At 36.5% G+C, this 24004-nt stretch overlaps 1 protein-coding gene across 2 annotated transcripts in view; it reads right to left on the bottom strand.

Moving 5' to 3' along the window:
- SLC12A7 (solute carrier family 12 member 7) overlaps nucleotides 1-24004 on the bottom strand; it is a 69140-nt gene that overhangs the window by 23066 nt on the left and 22070 nt on the right. For both annotated transcript variants that reach the window (XM_071736234.1, XM_071736232.1), the window contains exons 3-13: nucleotides 23260-23382; nucleotides 20065-20211; nucleotides 19299-19353; nucleotides 17108-17238; nucleotides 15066-15307; nucleotides 11878-12089; nucleotides 7058-7225; nucleotides 5608-5706; nucleotides 4772-4829; nucleotides 2073-2247; nucleotides 596-714 (exon numbers count right to left, since the gene is read on the bottom strand). In XM_071736234.1, coding sequence (XP_071592335.1) covers nucleotides 596-714; nucleotides 2073-2247; nucleotides 4772-4829; nucleotides 5608-5706; nucleotides 7058-7225; nucleotides 11878-12089; nucleotides 15066-15307; nucleotides 17108-17238; nucleotides 19299-19353; nucleotides 20065-20211; nucleotides 23260-23382 — 1529 coding nt within the window. The remainder of the gene's footprint in view (nucleotides 1-595; nucleotides 715-2072; nucleotides 2248-4771; nucleotides 4830-5607; nucleotides 5707-7057; nucleotides 7226-11877; nucleotides 12090-15065; nucleotides 15308-17107; nucleotides 17239-19298; nucleotides 19354-20064; nucleotides 20212-23259; nucleotides 23383-24004) is intronic.

Here is a 24004-nt window from a genome sequence, read left to right as displayed (position 1 = left end):
AATGGTATTTTTTTTCCCCCAGCCATTGCACATAGCTTTCCTGGAAATGGCTAAACATCCACCAGTTTGACAGTGAGTTAATTCCTTAATTTGCTCTGTTTGTGCATGGAGCTTATGCCTTACCCACTGAACTGCCTCTATCACACCCCACAACTTTCCTCGCTTTTACCTCCCAATTCCAAGATGTGTGGAGCTAAGCTGCCAACAGGGTCAACATACAACACCTGGGATAAACTTCGAAGACAAAGTCAGTAAAATAAAGTTCACTTCATACTCTAAAACATTAAATTGTTTGGGCTACCTCCCTTAGATACACTTGAGCTAAAATAGCAGGGAATCTTTATTCTAAAACACACACTTTTAAAAGCTGAAAATATTTTTACCAGCATTCAATAACTCCATTACAGAAAAAACTTTTTTGTGCCTAGAAATTAATTCCAGTCAAAGCATTGTGTTTCATATTTTCTCTAGATAAAACAGGAATATAACTTGTTAGAAGACAAAGCCCAACATGAATTATTTCAAAAAGAAAAATAATTACCTAGTTAGAGGTAATCTGCTACTTAAGAAGATAAAACACTATGTTTATACTTACATTGAAAGAATTGGTGCTACACTGTCCAACGAGGCTATTAAAATTCCTATTTCACAAATACCAGCAGTGAGTAGCAGAGCCCAGGTTGGTTCTCCATTTGCTTTTCCATGACCAAATACCTAAATGAGTTCAAGTAAACAGTAGGAACAGAACAACTGTTCATTATACAGTTATAAAATACGGTGCAGATCATTAACTAACTCTAACAGGAACAAAAAAATAGTCATTAATTACAAAGGAAAATAAAGCCATCTATGCTACTAAAAGCCACAATCTAAATTGCAAAAAACCCATACATTTCCAATACGAAAAACGCTTACTAAAATAAGGAATGACTATGTAACGTTAAAGTACTAATGCAGTTGCTGTAAAAATAATCTTAATTTCAAAATCCTTGTGCATCAAAGACTTACACTTAGCCTATAAAAAGCTAATATAGTTGAGGGCAGTACTTTTTTAAAAATACAAAGTAGGCATCAGGTCAGTACTCATGAGCACAAATATTTATCTTTAAAAAGGCCTTAGATAAGCCTATGCTCCTACACAGAGCCCCGTGAAACATAATGTTGCATGTGGCAACTTCCTTTGTGAAGAATTCTGTCTAGCTTTATTCCATTACCATTTTCTTTCCAAATATCTAGGCTCTGCACCTCACTCATTCTCCATCGTCTTCTTCCCTTAGCTTCCCATCATCCATCAATTTTACTTGCCTTACAATAAAATGTCTTTTTCTGCTCACATTTCAAGACTTTGGTTTTATTCTTAACAATGTCATATTCTTGTTTCTGTTTTCAACTCCTGGTAACTGTCCAGGAGTGACTTCTGTGACTGTCCATGCAGCTGCTATATCACTCCAAACCTTTAAGCACTTTCCAAGTCTCAAATCCTTCTTCAAACATCGTGCTTCTCCTGGATTCCCTTTCCTTTCCTTCACTTCCCAAATCACATAAATTTTTCCTTTTCATCCTCCACTCTTTTCAAATCTTATCTGGAGAAGACAGAACCATACTGCCACCCTCTCACCAAGTACCAAATTTTTACTTCAGACAAAAGTGAATTTTTTCATTAGTGTCTCTCAATATGACCCAGCCTTTGCAAATAATTGCATTACAATCCTCTCCCACTCACAAATCAAACTCCATCATGATTGTGTCCCTCCAGCTCAGCACACTTAGTGTATTTACTTACAGGTAAAGCTCTTGCAAGACAGGAAATATGCCACTACTCTCAACTGTGAAATAAAGCAGCAGCATGTTTGATACTCTTGCACAGCCTCACCATCTCCATCTCTGATAGAAAAGACACTCCCAAATTAAGGAAATGGTGACACAGCTTTCTCAATGAACAAGCTGCCAATACTATCTCAAGCCAGCAGAAGCAGAGACACAGCAGTCTTTTTGGGTTTGTTTGGGTTTTTTTGGGGTTTTCTGTCATTATATATGCGATATTTTAAGTACTGCAAAGAAAAAAATCTCACTTGGATAAACGGCACAATGCCATCTCTGGCAATGGCCTGCAGCAGACGGGGTGCACCAGTAAGGCTCTGGAGACCAGCACCACATGTTGAGAAGAAGGAACCAATCACAATGACCCATGGAGAAGGCCAGGCCAGTGTGCCAACCACTAGATTTCCATTAACTGCTTCTCCAAACCTTAGGGAAGGGGAACAAAAAGAAGAAGGAAAAAAACAAACCAGTAAGCATTACAGTAACTTTTACTGTAGCTTCAGTATTAGCATTTCCATCTTTTTGGTCAACAGCACTTTTCAAAAATAAACCCCATGTAACAGCATGTGCTATATGATTCTCCAACCAAATAATTTCTCTTCATGCTGCTGTATTAAAGAAAATACATTATAATAGACACATTATACTTGCTGCCTCTAAGCAGACATGCAGCAATTATCAGGCATCTCAGCAAATTTCACAGAATTAACATCAATAGGGAAGGTATCTACATATGCATCCTTTAGATCCTTGTGACTGCTAGGAATGAGATTACAGAAGTCTGTTCTTTGAGCAGTTAATACCCTGGTGCATAAGAAAGAGACTGACATAACAAAGTACCACCCTTCTATTTTAATAGTGTGGCACTCACATATGGACAAATAAATGGACAAACTACTAGACACAGCCATCTCAAGTTATCCACATGCCTTCTGGCTGTTGTAGCACCTGATGCAATTTTAAAATTACTATGGTAAACAAGCAGGTGGAAGTTAGCTAGAAGTACCTTCAGTACTGGTTTATTTTGTTATTGTTGTTGGGTTGTTTTGGGGGGGTTGTTTGTTTGGAGTTTTTAGGGTTTTTTGTAAGATAATTAATTTTATGTTCATTTACAGACATCTTGGGTAAACTTTGAAAAGGTTCTTTCCCTCCTGCCTACACCTCCCTCCCAACCTAATGTTTTTGTTGTAAAAGCAAGTAAACTTCTTGTAGTTCATCTTAATCTTACAATTTATTTTGTCTGCTGACTAACAAAACTATCTATACTATGAGCGCATAATAACTATTTTTCTATGCTTTCAGGTTTTTCAAAACAAATGCCAGAGAGAAGAAAAGGCTACAGACTAAGAAAGCTCAAGTTCTCTCTTTTCAAACCTGCTCTTAAAGAGAGCAAAGAAACACAGTAATCAGGTTAATATAGTAAGCCAGCAATCAAATTCTCGCACACACCCAAGCTTTAATGCATGGCTATCTGCTATTTTCCACAGATGAAAAAGGAGGTAACCACACCCTTTAAAATTATAGGGGGAAAAAAAGATACTACGTTTCTATGACAACATTTAAATAGCTGTACATTCATTCTTAGTTCAAGTTCTAATGCCCATGTTTTAAGGAAAAATAGGAACTACTTGAAAAGATTAAAGTCAAACACTGCAAGATGTAAATCCTATGTTTTTTCCATGGTAGATATAACAATCCATAATAAAAAGAACGCAAAAATAGTCTTAAATGAGACCAAAATCCATACATTTTAGTGTTATGCTGGATTTCAGCCAAACATGAACTGGCAGCAGTATAAATGAAAGAATATGAATTCAATGATCTTGCTATAATGCATCCTGCTGTAGTGACTGATCACCTGCACTCAGCTTGCAAAATTCCCTCTCCCACTTAATTTTAAATATGCTATAATCAAAAATGTGAGTTTACAGATATGGGCGCTGCATTAATTTATAGTTCAGAATTCATTTACATTTTACATTCTTAAGCATTGGATTGATTTGGTTTGTATATTTACTTTCTAGAAAAAGAAATCAGATTTTCATTCATGCAGCAATACTATTTTTAAGTAAAAATGATCTCCTGCTGCTTCTTTTACTAGCTTTGATTAGAATCCAGTTTCTAATTTATGGTTGTCCTTGTAGGCCAAAAGACTGTTTTGAAATAAGTCATCTCAGCATCATCTCCATCACTTTCCAAACAACACTCCAATGCTATTGCTTCATCATTAAAAGCAAACTTGGGCCACTCTAGAAAAGATATTCAGACACCAGCAAGGGATCAAATACAAAAGCTGCCAATAAATTCATTTTAGTCAACTCGGCAACTCTTAATGGAGAAACCTAACAAAATTTAGAGATTCTGTTCATGCTTATCTTTATTAAATTTATTTCTTTTGTGCTTCATATTGTGCCTCAAATATTCTCAGGTGAGAAGGGTGAAAACTGACATGACTCCTTTTTTATGAATGATATTTTGAAACAAAAAATAGCTATACATTCAGTTGAAATTATAGACCTGATGATGCATAGCAGTCTTTACCATGAACTCTCCTTGTTACGTAACTGTCTGTCCTTCTTCCTCAAGAGTATTACTTCACCCAAAGTAATATCAGTTCCCTTAACCCTCTAACTGCTCAAAAAATACTATTAAATTCTTTCTCAAGAACATTCTATTACTAGGGACAGATCCACTTCAAACATTTACCTTCGATTCTGCATCTACTTATTGAGGGGATACAGCCTGAGAGTCTGACTGGTTGATCTGCAGTCACCTCAGTTTAACTCAGACAGACTTTCCTTCCAGTTTCAACTAAAGCAAAATGTCACATAGATACTTCCTAGAAGAGCCATTCATAAGTGCTCTTAACATAATCTATCATCATCATCATCATCATCGTCATCATCATCATAGATACTCACTTTAAAATTAGAAGCTTAATACAACTTACTTGTCTCTTAATATTACACCTTCTATACAGGCACCAAACATCACTATACAGGAGAGATCTATTAATGAGACTGAAGGAAGATTACACGATAAACAATTTTATAGACAGAGAGAGTAAACATGATTAAATGAACGTATCCATGATAATGAAGGTGTGGGGGAATGTTGCTAAAAAAACTCTAACCCATTTAACTGAAACCAGCAATTGTATCTGTGATGGTTTAGCAGTTCGGGCGGGCCATAAACCTAATGATAAAATTCCTCTCTATCCCTCCCCAAAAAAGGGAAGACAAAAAGGGAATAAAGACTGGACACCTTAAGTTGGAAACTTAAAAAATTGAATACAGATTTTACTAACACAAGGGAAAGAAAATAACAAAGTGTAAGGCAACAAAGAAAACAAATATATACAAATATATATTTATACAACCCAATAGCTTGTGGCAAGCTTGTGGAAAGCTGAGAGGAAAAAGAGGGAGGAGCTGCTGGCTTTCTGATATTTTACAGAGTATGGAAGGAAATGGGAGGGAATAGATCCCTCCCTCTCAGAGTCTGAAAAGACTTCCCTTCTTCAGTTCCTCCTGTTCAAACAGTGACAGTATCTTAGAATTTAAAGCACTAGTAGAATATAGAATATATGTTTATACATAAATACTTTGAGATACTGTAGTATTTATTAAAATATTTGTATTTTAGACAAATATAAAATACTTATTTTCAGGTAAAATTTCATTCATCTTATACTCAGGCAAACCTAGTATCTTTTCAATGAAATAACTATACTGTTACACCTACAGAATGGGCATTAGAAAAGAAAAATCACAGGATAAAGGATACAAATAAAAGACGTAGTTGCAATAGCCAAAATTGTTCCAGTAGGAATTGATTTCTGAGCATCTTTAAGATCTCCAGATCTGTTTGAACCTGCCATAATACCTTAAAAAGAAATCAAATTTACGTCATAAAAACATGTCCATGTAACTAACTGCTAGAACACAAACATTTAACATTAAGCCTGATTTAACACATTTTTGCCAATGGAGCAGGCTACAGAAATGTATTCTAAACCTGCACAAATTCTCAATGTATTCCTCCCATGTTATTCAGAAATTCATGTGTTAGTACCCGTTGTTGACTGAACACAGACCAGAAAGCTCAGAAAAGAGATAGATTTAAAAAATTACTTTTCAAATATAATTTCAGAATTGTTTGTAAAATGGGAAAATATACAGGAGTAGCAAAATGGTGGGAATGGATGTTATAAATTAAGGGGATTTAGCAATTTTAGCTAGTGTGACCAAATGCACTCTCTTTTAAATGGACCATACATACTAATATATGCACAAAAGTCAATATACTAAATAATAAAAAGCTTGAAACAAAAAGGAGCACACAGGAAATACAAGAATTGTTAGGAATCACATGTACATATCCCTGTTTGAATCTAACAAAAGAGTATTTTCTAGCACATAGTGAGACAGAAGAAAAAATCATACAGTAACTGACTAATCTTGCCATGTTTCCTAGAACTGCCTTGACCACTGTTGGAGGCAAAAATGTAGAAGCTAATGTCAAGACATTCCAGTGGAAAAGACTGTAAAAATCCATGCAATGAAACTCTAACCACAGGCTCAGATACAATGAGATGTTAATAAAAGAGCCTGAAGCAGAGAAATGGAAGCAGTGGGGCAGAATATGTCTGCCTGGTATTCAACTAGCAAACACTGCTGCAACTTCCTAGCTGAGTTCTATTTTACTAGTTGATACTCCAATTGCTTAAGCTGAGACTTCTGAAGAAACCCCCTCTAGTATTTCAGTCAAAAAGACATACAAAAAGACATACATCTAATCTCACATTTAAGGTTGTCAAAAAGTCTCTACTCGTTACAGCTGCAAAAAACTATTGGACACTTAAACACATCACAGGCAGTACATGGCTTGAATACCTGAAGCAATAATCTTAACACTCAACTGTTCTCTAATGCATTTGAATATTAAAATATTATAAAAGTATGTATCTTATTCTGAATAAGCATTTAGTAAGACACAGAGCTTTTGTTTTCTTTCCAGATGTAGAGAAAAGCACTTAAACTGACTTATGTCTTATAATGCAGTGAAGTAACCAGTCATCACCTTTGTCTCTCTAGCACCACAGTTTTAGGTAAATAAAACATGGACACACAGACTAGCAATATCATGTGTCACCAATGAACATTCAAACACAAAAAAAATTACATTTTTTCAGATATAGTACACATCCTTAATTAGAAAAAATAGTTCTATCTACCTGTCACCGATGGGAAATAAATCCCTACCAGCATCGTGAAGTAGGTCATGATATCTGTAAAGACATAAGGGAATCCACCCGGTTTTGTCTCTTCTGGTCCAGGAAGTGATGGCTGATTTTTTTTCTCAACTATTGATCCTTTTTCTGAATAAGTACTCCACAGATTATCTACAAGCAGAAAAAAAAAACATGAGCCACTGTCATCTTCATCTCTGTTTCAAGACATTAAGTAGTGAGAATGCAATAATCTTAGAAATCAGATGTTTTTTCTTACCCAAAAATTATGAACTTTCCCTGCGTTTCCTTATAAAGCCAAGAATGCAGCAATAATATGTTCAATACCAATAGTAACTTGTAGACACTCCCATGTGCATGCCAGTAGAAATGCAGTACTGTATGGGACGCATCACGCAAGATTTTCTCTTCTATTACAGCAAGACTTAGTTACAGAATTAAATTCTAATCCAGAATGTCTACTTACATTCACAGACATATGGATGTATTATTAGGAAGTATTGTGATAAAATAAGGAAGCTGCTATAGTGCCTGATGGTTCAGACAATCATAGCATACAGTAATATCTTTTGTCTTTATCTGAGTAGCAGTTAAAAAAAGAAATGTTTCTTAGCATTAGCCTTCATTTACTTCCTTGAGACCTGTTGTACAGAATAACCCTGGAGTTCATAGTGAAGGTGTTCCACATGGTAAAAAAGTAGAGTAACCAGACTTCAGAAAATAGTTGACAAGCAAATAAAAATGAACATATGTGGCTCCCCAACAAACTAAGGATCCTTGTTTCATGGAAACTGATAGCTCTAAGAACCAGTAGCTTTAGAGAGCTTACAAGATGGTGTGAACATCCAACACTAATTCTTATTTTAAAATGAGAAGAATTGTCCAGTCACACGTGAAGAAACAACATAGTCTCCCTCCCTGACAAAGAGACAAAGGATTTTACATCACAGAAATAAGAAATTCCCATGGACTGTCAAGATGATGAAACCAAGGGTCAGTTTTTAGCTATCTAGTAGAATAGAGTACTGTATTCTAAGGCTTTGCAATAGCAAAGGTTACCTCAAGCACAACAGGAGAAAACTGTGGAACTCTTGTGAGTGGCCAAAGACAGGGTACTTGTATTCAGATTTGTAACAGAAATCTCAAAATTGGTAAGCATATATGGAAACATGCATGAAAAATGTAGGAGCTGAACTAAGATTAAAAGAAAAGAATAAATTGCTACAAAATGCTATGTGTGTTAGTTCATTCAAATGAGGAGGAATTAAAAACTTACATAAAGGTAAGACTGAAGCCATGTAACAAGAAGCTTAGGACAAGAAATAAGAGGACTGTAAATTTCAGGAATTTTAGCACTTATGTAAGGAGTGACATGAAACAAAACCAGATCTTCAAATCAGCATCTATGCCTTATGGAACATAAAAAGGCAGTCCAAAAATCAGTTTGTCATTGCCAATCAAAAGTACGAAATACTTAACAAGGATGCAAGAGTCTGTGTCCTTTATTCAGTATGTCACAGGTGTGACAAGGGCCTGAGCACTCGATTGAATACAACTATTTGTGGTAGCGTGCATGCCAGCGTGAGTGGGTAAAATCAGCCTAAGAGGTTTTGTAAAACAGAAATCATTTTCCCCTGTGATAAGACATCACACAGAGCCTTGTTACACTACTATCCCGTTAATTTTACCAAAAGTGATAATCCAAGTGCATTTAAAAGTTAGAGTGATGAAAAATCAACACTTTTCAGAAAAGCCTAGGTATTTGCAGTGAGGGAGGTTTCCATCCAAGGATCATTCAAGGGTTGCTGAAGCTCCTCTAGCAACATTTAGGGACAGATGAACAAGTTCTGGCACAATGTATCTAACCCAACATTTTACCACTAAGTAGCACGATGTTGATGAAAGCTATTTCCAAAATTACTTCATTATTGTTAGGGGCACATCCATTGGTATGTTTGGTCAGCTACTTGTAGAATGATTTATTACCATTAGGACAACAGTTGTGGAAGGTGTATAAGAAATGCATGCTTACTGTATACAAGTGCCCAGTAAATGGTATGAGGACTGTGCACATGCTTCCTGAGCATTCCCAGTCATAGCCCAAGAAAATTACATGTGCTAGTCTGCAGCTACAAAGTCTTCACACAAAGCAGAACACACGCCATCATAGGAGGAAAAACCTCCTTGATAAATCACAGGAAGGGACCTTAGATTTCATCTACTCCAACCTCCCTGCCATGGGCAGGGATGCCTCTCATCTCAACAAGGTAGCTCAAGGCCTCATCCAACCTGGCCTTGAACAATTCTAGGAAGGGGGCCAGGAGGCCATCCACAACTTCTTTGGGCAATCTGTTCCAGAGTCTCACCACCCTCATACTAAAGAACTTCTTCCTAATAACCAGTCTAAACTGATTCTCCTTCAGTTTAAATCCATTTCTCCTTGTCCTATCACCAGACTCTCTTATGAGATGTCTCTCTCCAGCCTTCCTGTATGTTCCCTTCAGATATTGGAAAGTAGCTATAAGGTCCCCCTGGAATCTTCTCCAGGCTGAACAATCCCAGCTCCTTCAGCCTTGCCTCATAGCAGAGGTGCTCCAGCCCCTGGGTCATCTTTTTGGCCCTCCTCTGGACTCATTCCAACAGATCTATGCCCTTCTTGTGGTGGAGACACCAGAACCAGATGCAGTAAAAAGACCTTTGCCAGTCAAGTTCACGCTTACACTAGGTATCAGAATGCATGCTCACATTCAACACACAGGACAAGACAATCTACTTTAAATTTAGTCTTAGCATTAAGTGACATGAGAATAGTAAAATTTTATACAGTAGTGCTAGTTAAAAGAAATGTTAATCACAGAACAGAACCAAAGCATATTTTTTCAAAAGTAGGAAAATCAGCCTGAATCTTCCAAGAATACTGAAAGATTGGAGGTGCTAACTGTGAGTTTACTTATCTAAGGTAACATGACAAACATAAGGCCACCTTTTTAAGAGAGATGAGGAAACTAAAGGCTCACAAGTAGCATCTCCACATGAACAGTAAATAGCAACAATAGCAGTGGATAGAAGCAGCAGGCATTATAGTAGAATAGGCACTATCTTTGAGTTTTGACAAAACTGACATATATTTACAGTCTTTTCTTGAGTTATAAAGAACTGGGGAAGTGTCAGCACAGCTTTTCTAAAAGAAGGTTCTCAGAAGTAGCCAAGTACCTCAACAGAAACATAGATGAAGACAATCTGCTAAGTTTAAATCCACCTGCATTTCCCATGGTTTAGAATTATTCCTCACCCAAAGAATCTGGAGTACCACAATGGGATGAGAGAAAAACTCACATGGATTAAAAAAAATTGTTCTAAGATAGACAACAACGGTTAATACTTAATGTAAATACAGTTTTACAGTGCAGGAAAGCCACCATTAAGCTCCCACAAGGACTGGTAGCAGGTTGTAACCAGTGCTTTGCAGTACACTCAAACAGCCAGGAAAAGGAGCTAGTAGCAAGATGAGATGGGTAGGTAGGTACTCAGTGATTCAAAGCTGTAGAAACAAAGACAACTGCAAAAAAATACAGAAAAACCACATCAGATTCAGTAACTGAACAAATGTAATTGATTAAAGTGCACAGGTAGGCATCAAGCAGCAAACACCAGAAGGTGCGTTCCTTGTGCTCAGGTTTCAACAATGGGTGTTGGAGATGTTAGCAGCAAGGAACAGTAGAACAGTGAAATGCACTTTTATAAAGCAGTGCTAGTTCAAAGAAATGGTAATCAGTGAGCATAACAAAAACATTTTTCAAGAAGAAGAAAAATTAGTACTTGGCCTGAAACCTCCAAAAGCAGAACAGGCAGTTTAAAGCTAACTCTGTAGCAAAAAAATTAGAAGACACAGCTGCTTTCTGAGCTAGGGCATGAAATATAAAAACATTCAGGAAAAGTTGTAGATATGTGTGTGGTAAAATATAAAATGTATAGAACAAACCCTAAGTCTTGTTTCTTGTAACAGAAGTTTCAATCAAAGAGAATTTCATTTTTAATTGAGGAAATTGAGTGATGTTTTTAAACACACAAATCTAGCTTCAGAGAAGCATATGCTTCATTTAGTATCTGTTTATATATTTGTATACTTTATGTGATTTTTAAACTGAATTACTATTGCAGGAGTGATTGTCTAGTAGAGTTGCATATTTATATAAATCCAACCTCATTTTAACAGGAAGGAGGGGAGAGGTATTAGAATACCCATTTTATTCTCAGAAACATTCTTTGTATACAGCTCAATACATTACATCTTCAAAATTAATTTTATGGCCCAGTATAGTTGGAATCCCAAGCTGCCACAATTGAACAGGAATGTGAACAGAAGAAAATCTCTACACTTTGTGGAACATCTCCCAGACTGGGAGCAAGGAAGACTGCTTTTCTGCAGACTCATTAGTAACTAACCAGTATGACATTGGGCAAGCCACAGGACTTTATTCCTCAATGCACCACTTGTATATTGGAAGTAAATTCTCACTCAGGAGAGTTTGAGAATGTATTAATTAACAGCTTCCTGAAATAAGTATATTTAGCATACAAAAGAGCTAAACACTTTTTTAAAAATTAGATGTAACGGGCACTTTTTTTTTTTTAAACAATTGCTTTTGAAAGATTGCCTAGAAAAATTCAATCATCTCCAAATTAAAGCATTTGATACTAAGCTTCTAAAACCAGATGGAAATGTATAGGAAGAAACAGGCTGTAGGACAGCAATCTTTCACACATGTCCAAAAATTTTTAAATTTCAATGCTTTCCAACTTACCAATTAGAACTCCACTCATTATTCCTGGGATCCCTTGAATTTCTGTTACATTATTGAGACTGAAGTAGTCATCACATGTAGCATTAAGCAAAGAACTATCACAGAATAGTTGCCACAAAGCTGTAGTCTTCGTTTCATTATTGCTTTCAGTAAATTTGGCACAAACATCAAAGCTGCGTTTTGACAATGTACGGTTTCCAAGGAGACAGATACTACAAACAAATAAAAACAGTGATCCTTCAATATAGGGTTGTGCATTAAACCTTTTTTTTGTCCATTAGACTTTTTAAAAAACCTGTTACTTACAGTACATACCTTATGTACTTAACTACATCTACTAAAACAGTTCTTAGACTGTATGTAAAACAATTATTGATAATCTTTAAAACACCAATCATGTTTCTGCTTTAAGGCACTAATAGCAATTCTGATTTCTGTATATTTCCAAGGAAAATACAATCAACTCAAGCAATATGGCCACAAAGTAACAGAGACCATGATTCATTCAGTCCCCCAAGAATTAAGTGAAATTAGGTAGTATTTAATATCGCAATGAGCCTGACCAAGAAAACAGAAAAGATAGATTAAGCAAGTATGTCCTTTTCAGACTGGGGTAAGGGTGTCTGAGGAGCAGCCCAACAGAGAGGGACCTGGCACACCTGGTTGAACATGAGCTGGCAATGTGCTCAGGTGGTCCAGAAGGCCAATGGCATCCTGGCTTTTATCAGGAATAGCGTGGCCAGGAGGACTGGGGATGCCTTCAGTTCTGGGCCCCTCACTTCAGGAAGGATATTGATGTGCTGGAGCAGGTCCAGAAGAGAGCAATTAGGCTGGTGAAAGGATGAGGGGAAAAGTCTTATAAAGAGAGGCTAAGGGAGCTGGGGTTGTTTAGTCTGAAGAGAACACTGTGTGTGGGGCACCTTATCACTCTCTACAATTCCCTGAAGGGAGGTTGCAGTCAGGTGGGGGTCAGGCTCTTCTCCCAGGCAACAAGTGACGGGACAAGAGGGCATGGCCTGAAGCTGCACCAGGGGAGGTTAAGGCTTGATATCACGAAGCACTTAGTCACAGAGAGTGTGATCAGGCATTGGAATGTACTGCCCAGGGAAGTGGTGGAGTCACCATCCCTGGAAGTGTTTAAGGGAAGGCTGGATGTGGCACTTAATGCCATGGTCTGGCTGATGTGGTGGTGTTAGGACTTGATGATCTCAGAGGTCTTTTCCAGCCTCAATAATTCTGTGATTCTGTGATACTTGCAAACAAGTATTCAAATCCAAAAGGTAGGAAATAACCCAGAAGGGCTAAACAGCAAAATTTAAACACATTGACAGAAGTACAAATTGAAGAATCACATAGCAGAAAGAAATTAAAACAGAAATTAAAGAAAATTAGAAAACTCAGAACAATTTGCAAAAGGCAAATTCCTAACAGCAAAGAACATTAAGGATCTAGGAATATCTCTTTGCTGAGCTACACAAAAAATGTTCAGAATCTAGCTTGCTTTAAAATGGAATTACATATGATATCTAGGAATAAGAAAGAAGAAACATCAAACAAAACATTTGTGTTAGGTAGATATGTCTAAGAACACTTAGTACACATCTAAAGCAGCTCAGTTAAGAAGCTGATTACAAACATACTGAGAAGAAGCTGAGTAAAAACATACCATTGGCATTAGAACAAGTATATTAAGCCAAGCAGAGTATTGACCTAGTGCGATATCCTGCTTCTGATCCCAATTAAATAGTAGATGCCTTAAGAAGAGTACAGGACACCAGCAAAGCTTTAGGGTACAGCATCACATGGAAGTTGAGCAGATTTAACAGAAAGCTGCATTTTTCTTTTTATTGATTTGGTGTCCCTACAAAAGCAGGAGGGTGGGTTGATTCCACCCATGGAAACTTCTTCCAGTTTGATTCAACTGGCAGATCATGAGTTAAACTATTTTACCATCTAGATAATGGCAAAACCTAACAAAGGTTAGTGGTGTCAACCAAACCAAACTAACCAGCTAAGGAGAAGTTGGTCATTGGTGACCAGCTAACCAGCAGATCAGCTTTACCATAACACAAAACCACAATTGAGTTTCTCACTTTAAGACAGACTGGCTTATGTGAATATTTATTGGAAAATAACTTCACCCTCAAAATAAACAAACAAACAATATAACACAGTAACAGCACAGATAAGGTTACCAGGAACTTGATAATATGTCTTACATACCCAGATAAACCCTGTTTTACCTGTGTAGGTGAATAGAAGATTCAAGTATTTTCCTACTGGAAGCTACAGTTCCTTAGAAATTCAAGTTTTCTTCAGAAAAATATCAATTTTGAACACACTTTTTAAAAAATATAAGACTAGATATTTTACAGTACAGCCCAGAAACACTGTTTTAACGCTCAATTTGTACTGCACTTCAAAATACTCTGGAATCCGTAACAATTATTCAGCAAAGGGTAAATTCAGTCTGGTCTAACACATGGCATTTAATAACAGAAGTTACCAAACTATTCTATTAATGATTTTTACTCCCCAAACAGAAAAAGATGCACACACACAAAAAAAATCCACTCACATACTGATAACTGGACCAAAGATATATTCTTAGTGAACTAAGGGAGGTACAAGCTAAAGATGTTGAGAAGCCATATGGCATGCGTGAAAATGATAGGATTTGATTTTAATACAAGGTGGTAGAAAGCCTTTACAAACAAGTTAATTTAATACTGCAGCATCTCCATTTTAAGTAGAAAGAAAAGGAAGCTTCAAAAATTTCCTCATTTAAAGACAGTTTGAAAGGATGTTTCTTTCGTAACTTATGGTTCATAGCTAAAATGTTTTCTCTAAGTTCTAATTTAATCTATAGATTACAAATTTACATGTTTAGATAAAGCAACTATATTTACTGCAAGTGAAAAACATCTTCCTGTTTTTTAAGCAGGGTTGGGAAGACGGCCAGTAATATTAAGTACCAAAGAACATATTCCATGTCTTATGAGCAATTAAAGATTCAGATAGTCAGCTCAGAATGAGCACATAATTGCCTAACACCCACAACACCTATAATTGAAGCCAATGTGTTTGTATTGTGAAGTTTATCCTAAAACATGAAATGGTTACAGTAGTTACTCCCTCTCTCTACATTTATTTTCCTAAATGACTCACACTAAAGATATTGCACTTACGGGAAGTCAGGCGGGTCAAAAGCAGTCTTAATAACTCCAGCATATATGGCAATGATGGAAAGAATCACACAGGCAAGGAAGACCAGTGCAAGTTTGTTGACATACTTTACTCCCACAAAAACGACTATGGCCATCAGAATGATGATACATGTTCCATAAACTCTCATATTGTTCAGCATAGCCTCTGTTTCCCCATCGGCCTCTTCTGCTTTAAATATAGCAGCACTTGGAGAAATGTAGGTCTGCAAGAGATACAGCAAACTATCATACAAGTAACAACATTTTATTAAGAAATCACTTAACTTAAAAATCTACACTGCTACAATATTAGTTTTATTCTTTCACAAACCAGATCCATCAGCTGATATGGGTATTATTTAACAGTAAAACTAATGGAGAGATGGGGATGAAGAAAAACATTTTTTGAGAATGAAGTAGTGCTTTTGATCCAGCTTCCTCTCTCTTTTTTTAGAGTTTCCACTCCTCAAATTTCTCCTAACTCCACATTTCTGCTAGAGCACTAAGGATCTGAGTAAAGGGGGGCTATTAGTAACAATTTAAATGAATAAATAAATACATTAGCTCAAAGACTCAGCTGGAAACATATATATCCTAAGGTTCATCTGAAGCATTTGCTAATCAATAACTCCATTAACCCCAAACAGAATAAGAAGAAGCAAACAAAAGCATGATAAAAATCTGAGTGCTTTCAGTACTATAGTCTCTACAGTGCATTTCATAAAATTCAAAGGTGGCTTAAACATTGTACCTTGAAAAATGTTTTACAGTGAGTTTACTTTAATTTTTAATATGAAGTTGCAATGGCACAATTTAAGATTACTGCAATGAAGCACAGACCTGTCCTAAACAGACAATTTAAACTACTGCAAATTCAAACAGGATTCTCATCCATATTTCAGTTTTACATAATTTTGTTCTCAGTTCTACCTGAAAAGAAGTTGGAAGCAAAGTTTATACGAATTATACTTACAAATGCAAATGAAAAGAAACTCTGACCCATAGTACAAAGGTATTTGTGTACTACGCTACATGATAAAGATACCCTTTATTCCTTCTTCTAACACCTTTACAAAAAAATTTCTGCTCAGCGATTAGAGAAGTATTGGGTCTTGAGGCAATGCCACCCCTACAAAACAACAGTTAAACTCACAATCCTTAAATAATGTAACTTCTAAAGGGAGGAAGAAACTTCGAGCAAGAGGCTATCCTGGTAAGTCCAGATTCAAAATCCAAACCCAGACACATGAATTCTTTACTAGAATTTTCTTTAAATTAAATTGATTTTAAATAAATTTAAATCTAGTAAATTATTTACTAGCATGCTAGAAGAAATGAAAATTGTCACATCACCATGAAAGAAAAACAGAAAAAGAAAAATGAAAAACTGATTAAAAATAGCATATTTACATATTGTTATTACAAAATCCATTATTGTCATGTGGTAGAAGTACCAGGCTATGTATGGAGGAACTCCAGGCAAAGTTTTCTTGTGTACTTTGGTGCCCTGCAGTTCACAGCTTTTGCTAGGGAAAGCCACAGGCAGATAGATGACTGATTTCTGCCCCTCCAAATAATCCATGTTCCAGTGGATTATGGATTTATGCCATACTTACCAACAGAAATGCAAAGCCACATAGGTGTGTTGACTGCTTACTATAAACTAGCTGCCAGATTTAAAAATCTAGCAATGTCTTAGTAAAATCAATACAGTTTTCCTTCATAACATGTTACAAAAAGGTGACAGACTATATATTTCATCTAGTATCAACCAGTTAAAAGTCAGTAACCAAACTCTGTCTGGTTCCTGTTCTAAGCAGCAAAAACTTACATCAAACAGCCTTTATTTTTGCATTGCTGATCACAATTTTTCAAACTTTCTCAAAGTCACCAGTAGAATAAATACTGACATATTGAAAATTAAGTATTAAAACATTAAAAACCACCAAACATTTATGCCAAATGCATTCAACAGCAATCTCACTGCCCTATTACATTTACCCTTAAGAGAAACTAGTACTTACCAATAAAATTTCGATGGTACCAAGAATGTACATTGCTCCTGCAAAGGTTGTACCCAAGTAGAAACACAGTCCCACTGCTCCACCGAACTCTGGCCCTAAAGATCTTGAAATCATGTAATAAGAGCCTCCAGCTGTGAATTTAACCAAAAAAAAGACTCCAGCCCTTCAGATTAAGAACAGCAGCAGAGAACAAAAACTGGAATCATTCAATCAACAAAATCAACATAACTACCACCTGCATTTCTATTGCAATGTTCATAACAAAACTGTATTCAATGTCTTTAACAACTAAGCAATTAGAATGTACACTTCAAAGTTAATATCCATGTGCATTTTCTGGAGAACAAAAAATAAGGGAAAAGAGGAAAAAATCCACAAGCTAAGGAATCTAAAATAAAATTAAGAAAAGGATAAACAGACATAAACAGTTGTGAATCAGTCTTTAGTTTCTAACCTCAAATACTGACAATCAAACAATAAGCTTTTAGAGTATTTTTTTTTCTGAGATAGAGACAAAATAGCATTAGTCTCATTAACATATACTTTTTTCTTTTCTGTCCATAAAACCATTACCATTTTCACTACAGGCATTTTTTTCCAGTACCATTTAAAAGTGTAAGGTAGGGGTTGATTTTTCTTTCCCATACACATGGAACATCTTTCTTCAAGTCACAAACTACCCATCTCACCTCTTCATCCCACACCAATTTCCATGGTCCCATTTCCCTTTCAATCATGCTCCAAGTTTCAAACTTCTTAGACTTCCCCACACCCCCCCATGGCATGCTCCTCTGTGATTCCCTCACTATCTCCTTTTAAGTTCATTATGTTTATCCCACTCCTGACGACTGAGAAAGAAAGAGGTGACAGGGAAAAAAGTGTTTTCTTTTAAGTAAACATACACTAACTTTGTGTATAATTAGTCTGAAAATAAGAAATACATTTCTAATCAAAGGGCATAGTCTGAAACAACTTTTAAATATGAACATATGAGAAACTAATAAAAAAATATGTGTAGCCAGTTATTTTTCTAAATACAGTTCAGTTGCATATAATAGCAAGACACAAGATCCCGTCTCTAAACTCTAGCTTCCTATATGTACTTTCTGCCTCCTCCATAAATATTTCAGAAGGTAAGAAGCACGGACTAGCAAAAAAAAGTCATGGTAAAGACCTGTGTAGAGGAAGAACTGCCAACTTCAAAGATTTCTGTGACACACTGATGTTATTGAAAACATTTAACAATAAACTTTGAAAATATGAGAGGGAAAACAACAGAACATTTTAGTTACCTGGACACTATTAGAATAACTACATTTAATAATAAAATACACATATTTTATTTGACAGTTGGACTCTATGATCTCGAAGGTCCTTTCCAGCCATGATGATTCTATAATCCTACTTGAAACATAATTTTCACTTCCATTTCGTGTATGGCACTGAATCCATGAAATGCAATTATTCTATACCCTGCACAAGCTGTAGCATTTATTTTTGCCCAACTTACATCAGTTGTGGAACCATTTCTAGGACAAAGAAGCTTTGCAATTGAGGAATTATTTTAACTTCATTAGACAAACTGTTCAGAGTTCATAGCAATGTTTGAATGCTGATATTATCAATTAGTGTGTTAGTAAACTGAAAAGGTTAAGAGCTTCAAATGAATGCTTTAGCTGATTTTGCATCAGAAAAATAAGCTTAATTGAAGAACAAAGTTCATCTATTTATCCTTAAAGTTTAAAGACACAAGCATGACCTAGAGCACTTATAAAGAAAAAGATTTCTGCCACCACACTGACTGTTATTCTTGCAGAAAACCTAACTAGCTCCACTGTTTAGAAATTGAGTCTGTGCAAAGTCAGGAAAAAAAAAAGCAGCCTTAGTTGTAAATTCATAAAGAAACCTTCGCATAAAGCCATGTCTCCATTAGTTCAAAATATAACATCTCATCTTTCACTGGAACAGAATTAGATGACTAATGACAAACATGTTACTATTCATAATTTCCAGAAAGTCCAGCTAAAAGATTGCATCTCACCTTAAAAACTCATGTATGAATCACTTAAAACAAAATATGCACTTAACACAAAGCATTACTTCTGAGATCTCAGACTACAGCGATTTCTTATCCCAGCTTTACAATTCCATCATTTGACTATTCACTGTTTAGGATAAAATTGTTCATTACCTGGAACTACACCATTTGTTGCTATTGCACTCATTGAAATTGCAGTTAACATAGTCTGTGGAAAGATGAAACGAAAGAAACTTAAAACACTGAAAGTTTTCTGAAGGATGTGGCAAGACAAAGTGAGCAAATGGAACTAGTGGGCTATTTTTTTTCATTAAGGTGTTGCAGCAACTAAAAGCCATCTTATCTTTGTTTAAGGGATATCCATGTAAATTAAGCACTATTTTTTTCCGCAGAAGATGCTGTTAATTAAGATGTTTGAGACAGTTTTTAAAAGAACTGGAAGACCACTAAATATACCTAAAATAGGATGTCCATTATTCCAATTAAATACATGAAAACCTTATTAAGTGTCCTTGTTGCAACCATATCACCTACTACAGTTTAACACTACAAAATATTAAATTCTGGACACAATGCTATAGATTGATTTGTAATTTGTATTTCAGTTGGTTCTGAAGTTGTGAAAAGTAGAACAATTCAGATCATAATGTGAATCATGAAGCATTTTATAAAAGCTGATATAATAAAATCCATATGAAGCTTCAAACAAAAGCTTATTGTGATCAACTCAAAAGAAACTCCACAGAACTCCATAGAGGTTAGAATGACATGTGACACTCGGGGCACACCTGCCTATCACCTCCCATGTCTCTCCCATACTTGGCCATTATGAAGAAATGCTTTCTGCTACTCATACATTAGAAGGCAGCTGTACTCCTGTAACAAAGATTTAGCCAACAGTGAAGAAAAGTTAACTTACACAAGCACAACACATGAACACGATGATGAAAGACTCAAGAACTCCAGCTGTTCCCACAATCCATGTTAAACGTAGGAAAAGGATAACTCCCAAAATGTTTTGCAAGCAGGGCAGGTAGACACCAATAAAAGTGCCCATACATGGAAGCTGGAAACAAAGAAAGAACATTAGTTCCTCTGCAGTAAATAATCTCAAGTCTAGAAGCACCTTCTTCAGTAAACACTTATCAAAAGTGCTCCATGAAGAAATGCCAAATGAAACTGAATGCAGCTTCAAAGTGTACAGCTTTGCAAATATTCATCAGGTATTCATGCAGAAAACCTATACATGATAGCAAATGTTCTTGGTTCCATAGGAATAAGGATGGTATCTTGAAAATGCTAGGATGCCCTTTTTATCTGTTAGTTACAAAGCTTCACAAACGTTCTTCTGAAACAGTAGTTGAAGACTACCATCGAAGAGAAGTTGCTGCCATAACCATAATACCAAACACACACAAAAAGTTGATCACTTTGATTTTTAAACACAGACAGAGGAGGTATTATGACAAGGCCAGAAGAAAGGGTAGAGTTGTTTACAATTTGTTGTTCGCAGAAATTGCAAAACCTACCACAAAACAGCATATTTGTCTTTTTTATTTTCTGATAATTATCATGGGTCAAGACACAAATAGAAACATTCAGGCTTCATTAAGTTCTAGCTTCCAAACTTATGAAGAAATCAGGCCTTGAAATACCCAGCTTGAAAGCAAGTTATATACACTTGGCTGCCAAATACAGAAGCTCTTAAATCACAATTCAGGCTGTGAAAAAAGACAATTAAATAAATAAGCAAGAACTAGTACTTCACAAGTTAAAAACATTATTAAGAAAACATGAAGTTTCCAAGTATTTATAATGGTCCATGGAATGCCACTTAAGACTATAACTTTTATTTTTAGAATCTTGGGCAATATCCATATGCCATATCAATGTTACTATCTCATTTACAGCATTAAAAATGGTATTCTGTCAGGCTACTCAATCACTCAACCATCACTCGATTTCAAATATGTAACTGAAAAAAGATATATGCATTGAAATAATGTTTTCAGGCCTTCAGATGGTGCTCAAAAGAGATTAAGTGCAAGAGAGGACAGGGTGTTCATTTAGCTAGTCAGTCCTGAAGGACTAATACTGTCCTGCATTAACAAAAGACACTGCACAGCAGCTGCATGGAGGATGAGATTACAATAAGCAAAGTGAAAGTTAATCAGTGTTGGTGTTCTCATATTTCAAGCTGCATCTTCAACTGAGAAGAAACAAACACAGAAAAAATAGACAAGCAAAAATAAACCACATACACAAACAAATGCAAGATAAAAAAAACAGCTAAAAGAAACAGCCAGACTTCATTCCTCACCTTGCCCATTGTCCTGGTACCAACTAGTCAAATCCTAGTACTAGTCAAATCCTAATGCAAACAGTTCTACTGCTAATACTTAGGTACCATACCATAAATCTCTTGTCCAGACAAATGAGGTCCAATTCTAACCTTACTTTCGAGTACTTTTTCATGTCTGTCTCTTCTGCTATGTGCTCATTTCTTTTTATTCATTCTTACAGGTTTCTCCTTCTTTATCCATAGCTCAACAAACTCTGTAGCAGCACCCTTTCTACACTGAGACAAGAGACTTCCAGTACTCTCCTTTTGTCAGAACCTATTCTAAATTTCTTAGCTTCAGTCACCATGCTCAACCAGTTACCTGATCACCAGTTCCTTGCCTGTGAGGTTTTTTTCATTCTGTTAGATCCAAGCTGTCTCCTCCTGAAAAGAGCTTCCTGCTCACAGAAGAATCAACATCTCACTGCAGACTCCAGCTATTGCTCACATTCCATTTCTACAGAGGCCTAGATAGGGAGTTTGGGTGTCCAGTAGACAATCCCCCAATTCAGCTGCTGTCTTCTACCAAGTGTGTTTAGGGATGTGCCTAACAGAGCTTTTGCTTTCCTTCCTCCCCCTGTCCTGATATATATTTGAGATCAAGTATACAACAAAATGTTTCCCTGGAATGTGCTAAGTTTTAACAATACTTACTCCAACACACAAAAATGAGAGCTATGCAAAAAAACTGCTATCATGTTAGCAGGAGTAAACACGCTTATGTATTTAAGATTGTGACCTGTTTGACTTCAGGTACCCTTATATTTCATCTTCAGGTAAAAACCCAATCAATGAAAACATGTACTGTACACTCAGTAGAGGCAGACAAAAGGTACAAATGTTCATACAAGCTGTATGTTCATACAAGCAGTTCAGGCCCTGCCTATAACAACAAAGTGTCTACTCACTCACCACATCTCCTCCACCACTCCCACTGTGAAAATGCAGTTAAAAGCAGCTGAAAATGCAGCTGTTCAATGCAGATGAAAATGTAGCTTAAAAGCTCATGAATTGAGGTGGACCAGGGAGGGTTCACTCACCAATTATGGTCACTGGGAAAACAGACTCAGCTTGGGGAAAAAATCAATTTAATTTATCACCAAGCAAACCAGAGCAGGACAAAGAAAAAACAAAACCAAGTGTTAAATACTCTACCCTATGCCTCCCACTTCTTCCCTAGACCAAATTACTTTGCTCCCAGTTTCTCTGCCTCCTATCCCCCCAGAGTCACAGGGGAATAGGGAACAGGGTTTTATGGTCAGTTAATCATACATTGTTTTCTGACACTCCTTCCTCCACAGGGGAGGACTCCTGACAACCTTCCCCCACTTCAACACAGGGTCCTCCCATGGGAGAGAGTCCTTCACAAACCCCTCTAACATGAGTCCTTCCCACAAGATGCAGTCCTTCAGGAACACACTGCTCCAACACAGGCTGCCCAAAGAGTCGCGTCTTACTTCAGGAACAGTCAGCTCCCCTGGTATGGGGTCCTCCATAGCTGCAGCTCCACATCTGTCCCACTGTGGTCCTTCATGGGCTGCTCCCACCCTGCTCTTCCATGGACTGCAGAGGAAGAGCTGCTGTCTCACCACAGGCTGCAGGGGAACCTCTGCAAGGGCACCTCCTCTCCCTCCTTCCTCACTGACCTAGATATCTTAGCTCCAATATTGCCCTCACAGTATTACAAATCTCACTCCTGTTTTCAGGCATCCACATATTTTTAGGTTAAAAATGTGTCTCCTTGTGGCCAGCTTTGTGTCAATAACTTATTACCTTTACTTCCTTTCGCTTGCTTTCTTCATCTGCTTCATGTTCCACCACACCTTGAGTCAGATTAGTGTAGTTTGCTAGTTTATTGAGAAGAGATGACACCATGGGATTACTATCCATTTCTTCCTGTAGAGATTTTAAGAATATTGATCTTATTAAATGGGTTTTTTAAAGTCATGGTTATGATACTACTTCAGACACATACTCAACAGGTCATCCCTGATTCATCCAAATACAAAAAATCTATATACAAAATACAAGTCAGGTTTCAACCAACAGAAATTCTAAATCTTTCTAGAAATTTAACACTACATGGCTATGTTGCAATGTTTGTTTCACATTTTTACACTGTCTTACAATATGCAGCTTGTACAGCTGTAAAATAAGGGAAATCTACAAAAGAGCTGTTGTTAATGACAAAATCTATTCCTATCACAATACAGTTTTTAGGGGATCATACTGGTAGGCTTGAGCCATTAGAGTGCATCTTGCTTGTGTCTTGAGAGTGGCCCTAAATGATTCTCTTAAGCTCCAAGACACTTAAGGATCACTCCTACGTTACTGCTGCAGGCTTTTGTTTTTATTTTAAACCATGCAGAGTACTTCTAAGTATTCCTTTTTAGAAAATACAGGCATGCATGCATATTGCATGCAATATTACTTGACACAAAATTTGGCCAATCTTTCTTTAGCCAAACACCTGCTACAAAACAAAAACATGCTAAAACTACTAATAATAATAATAATA

This window comes from Heliangelus exortis, chromosome 2 (genome assembly GCF_036169615.1).
Source record: "Heliangelus exortis chromosome 2, bHelExo1.hap1, whole genome shotgun sequence".
In the NCBI taxonomy this organism is placed as follows: Eukaryota; Metazoa; Chordata; class Aves; order Apodiformes; family Trochilidae; genus Heliangelus; species Heliangelus exortis.
The sequence above is the reverse complement of the archived record's forward strand: the minus strand, read 5'-3'. Positions and strand labels throughout refer to the sequence as shown.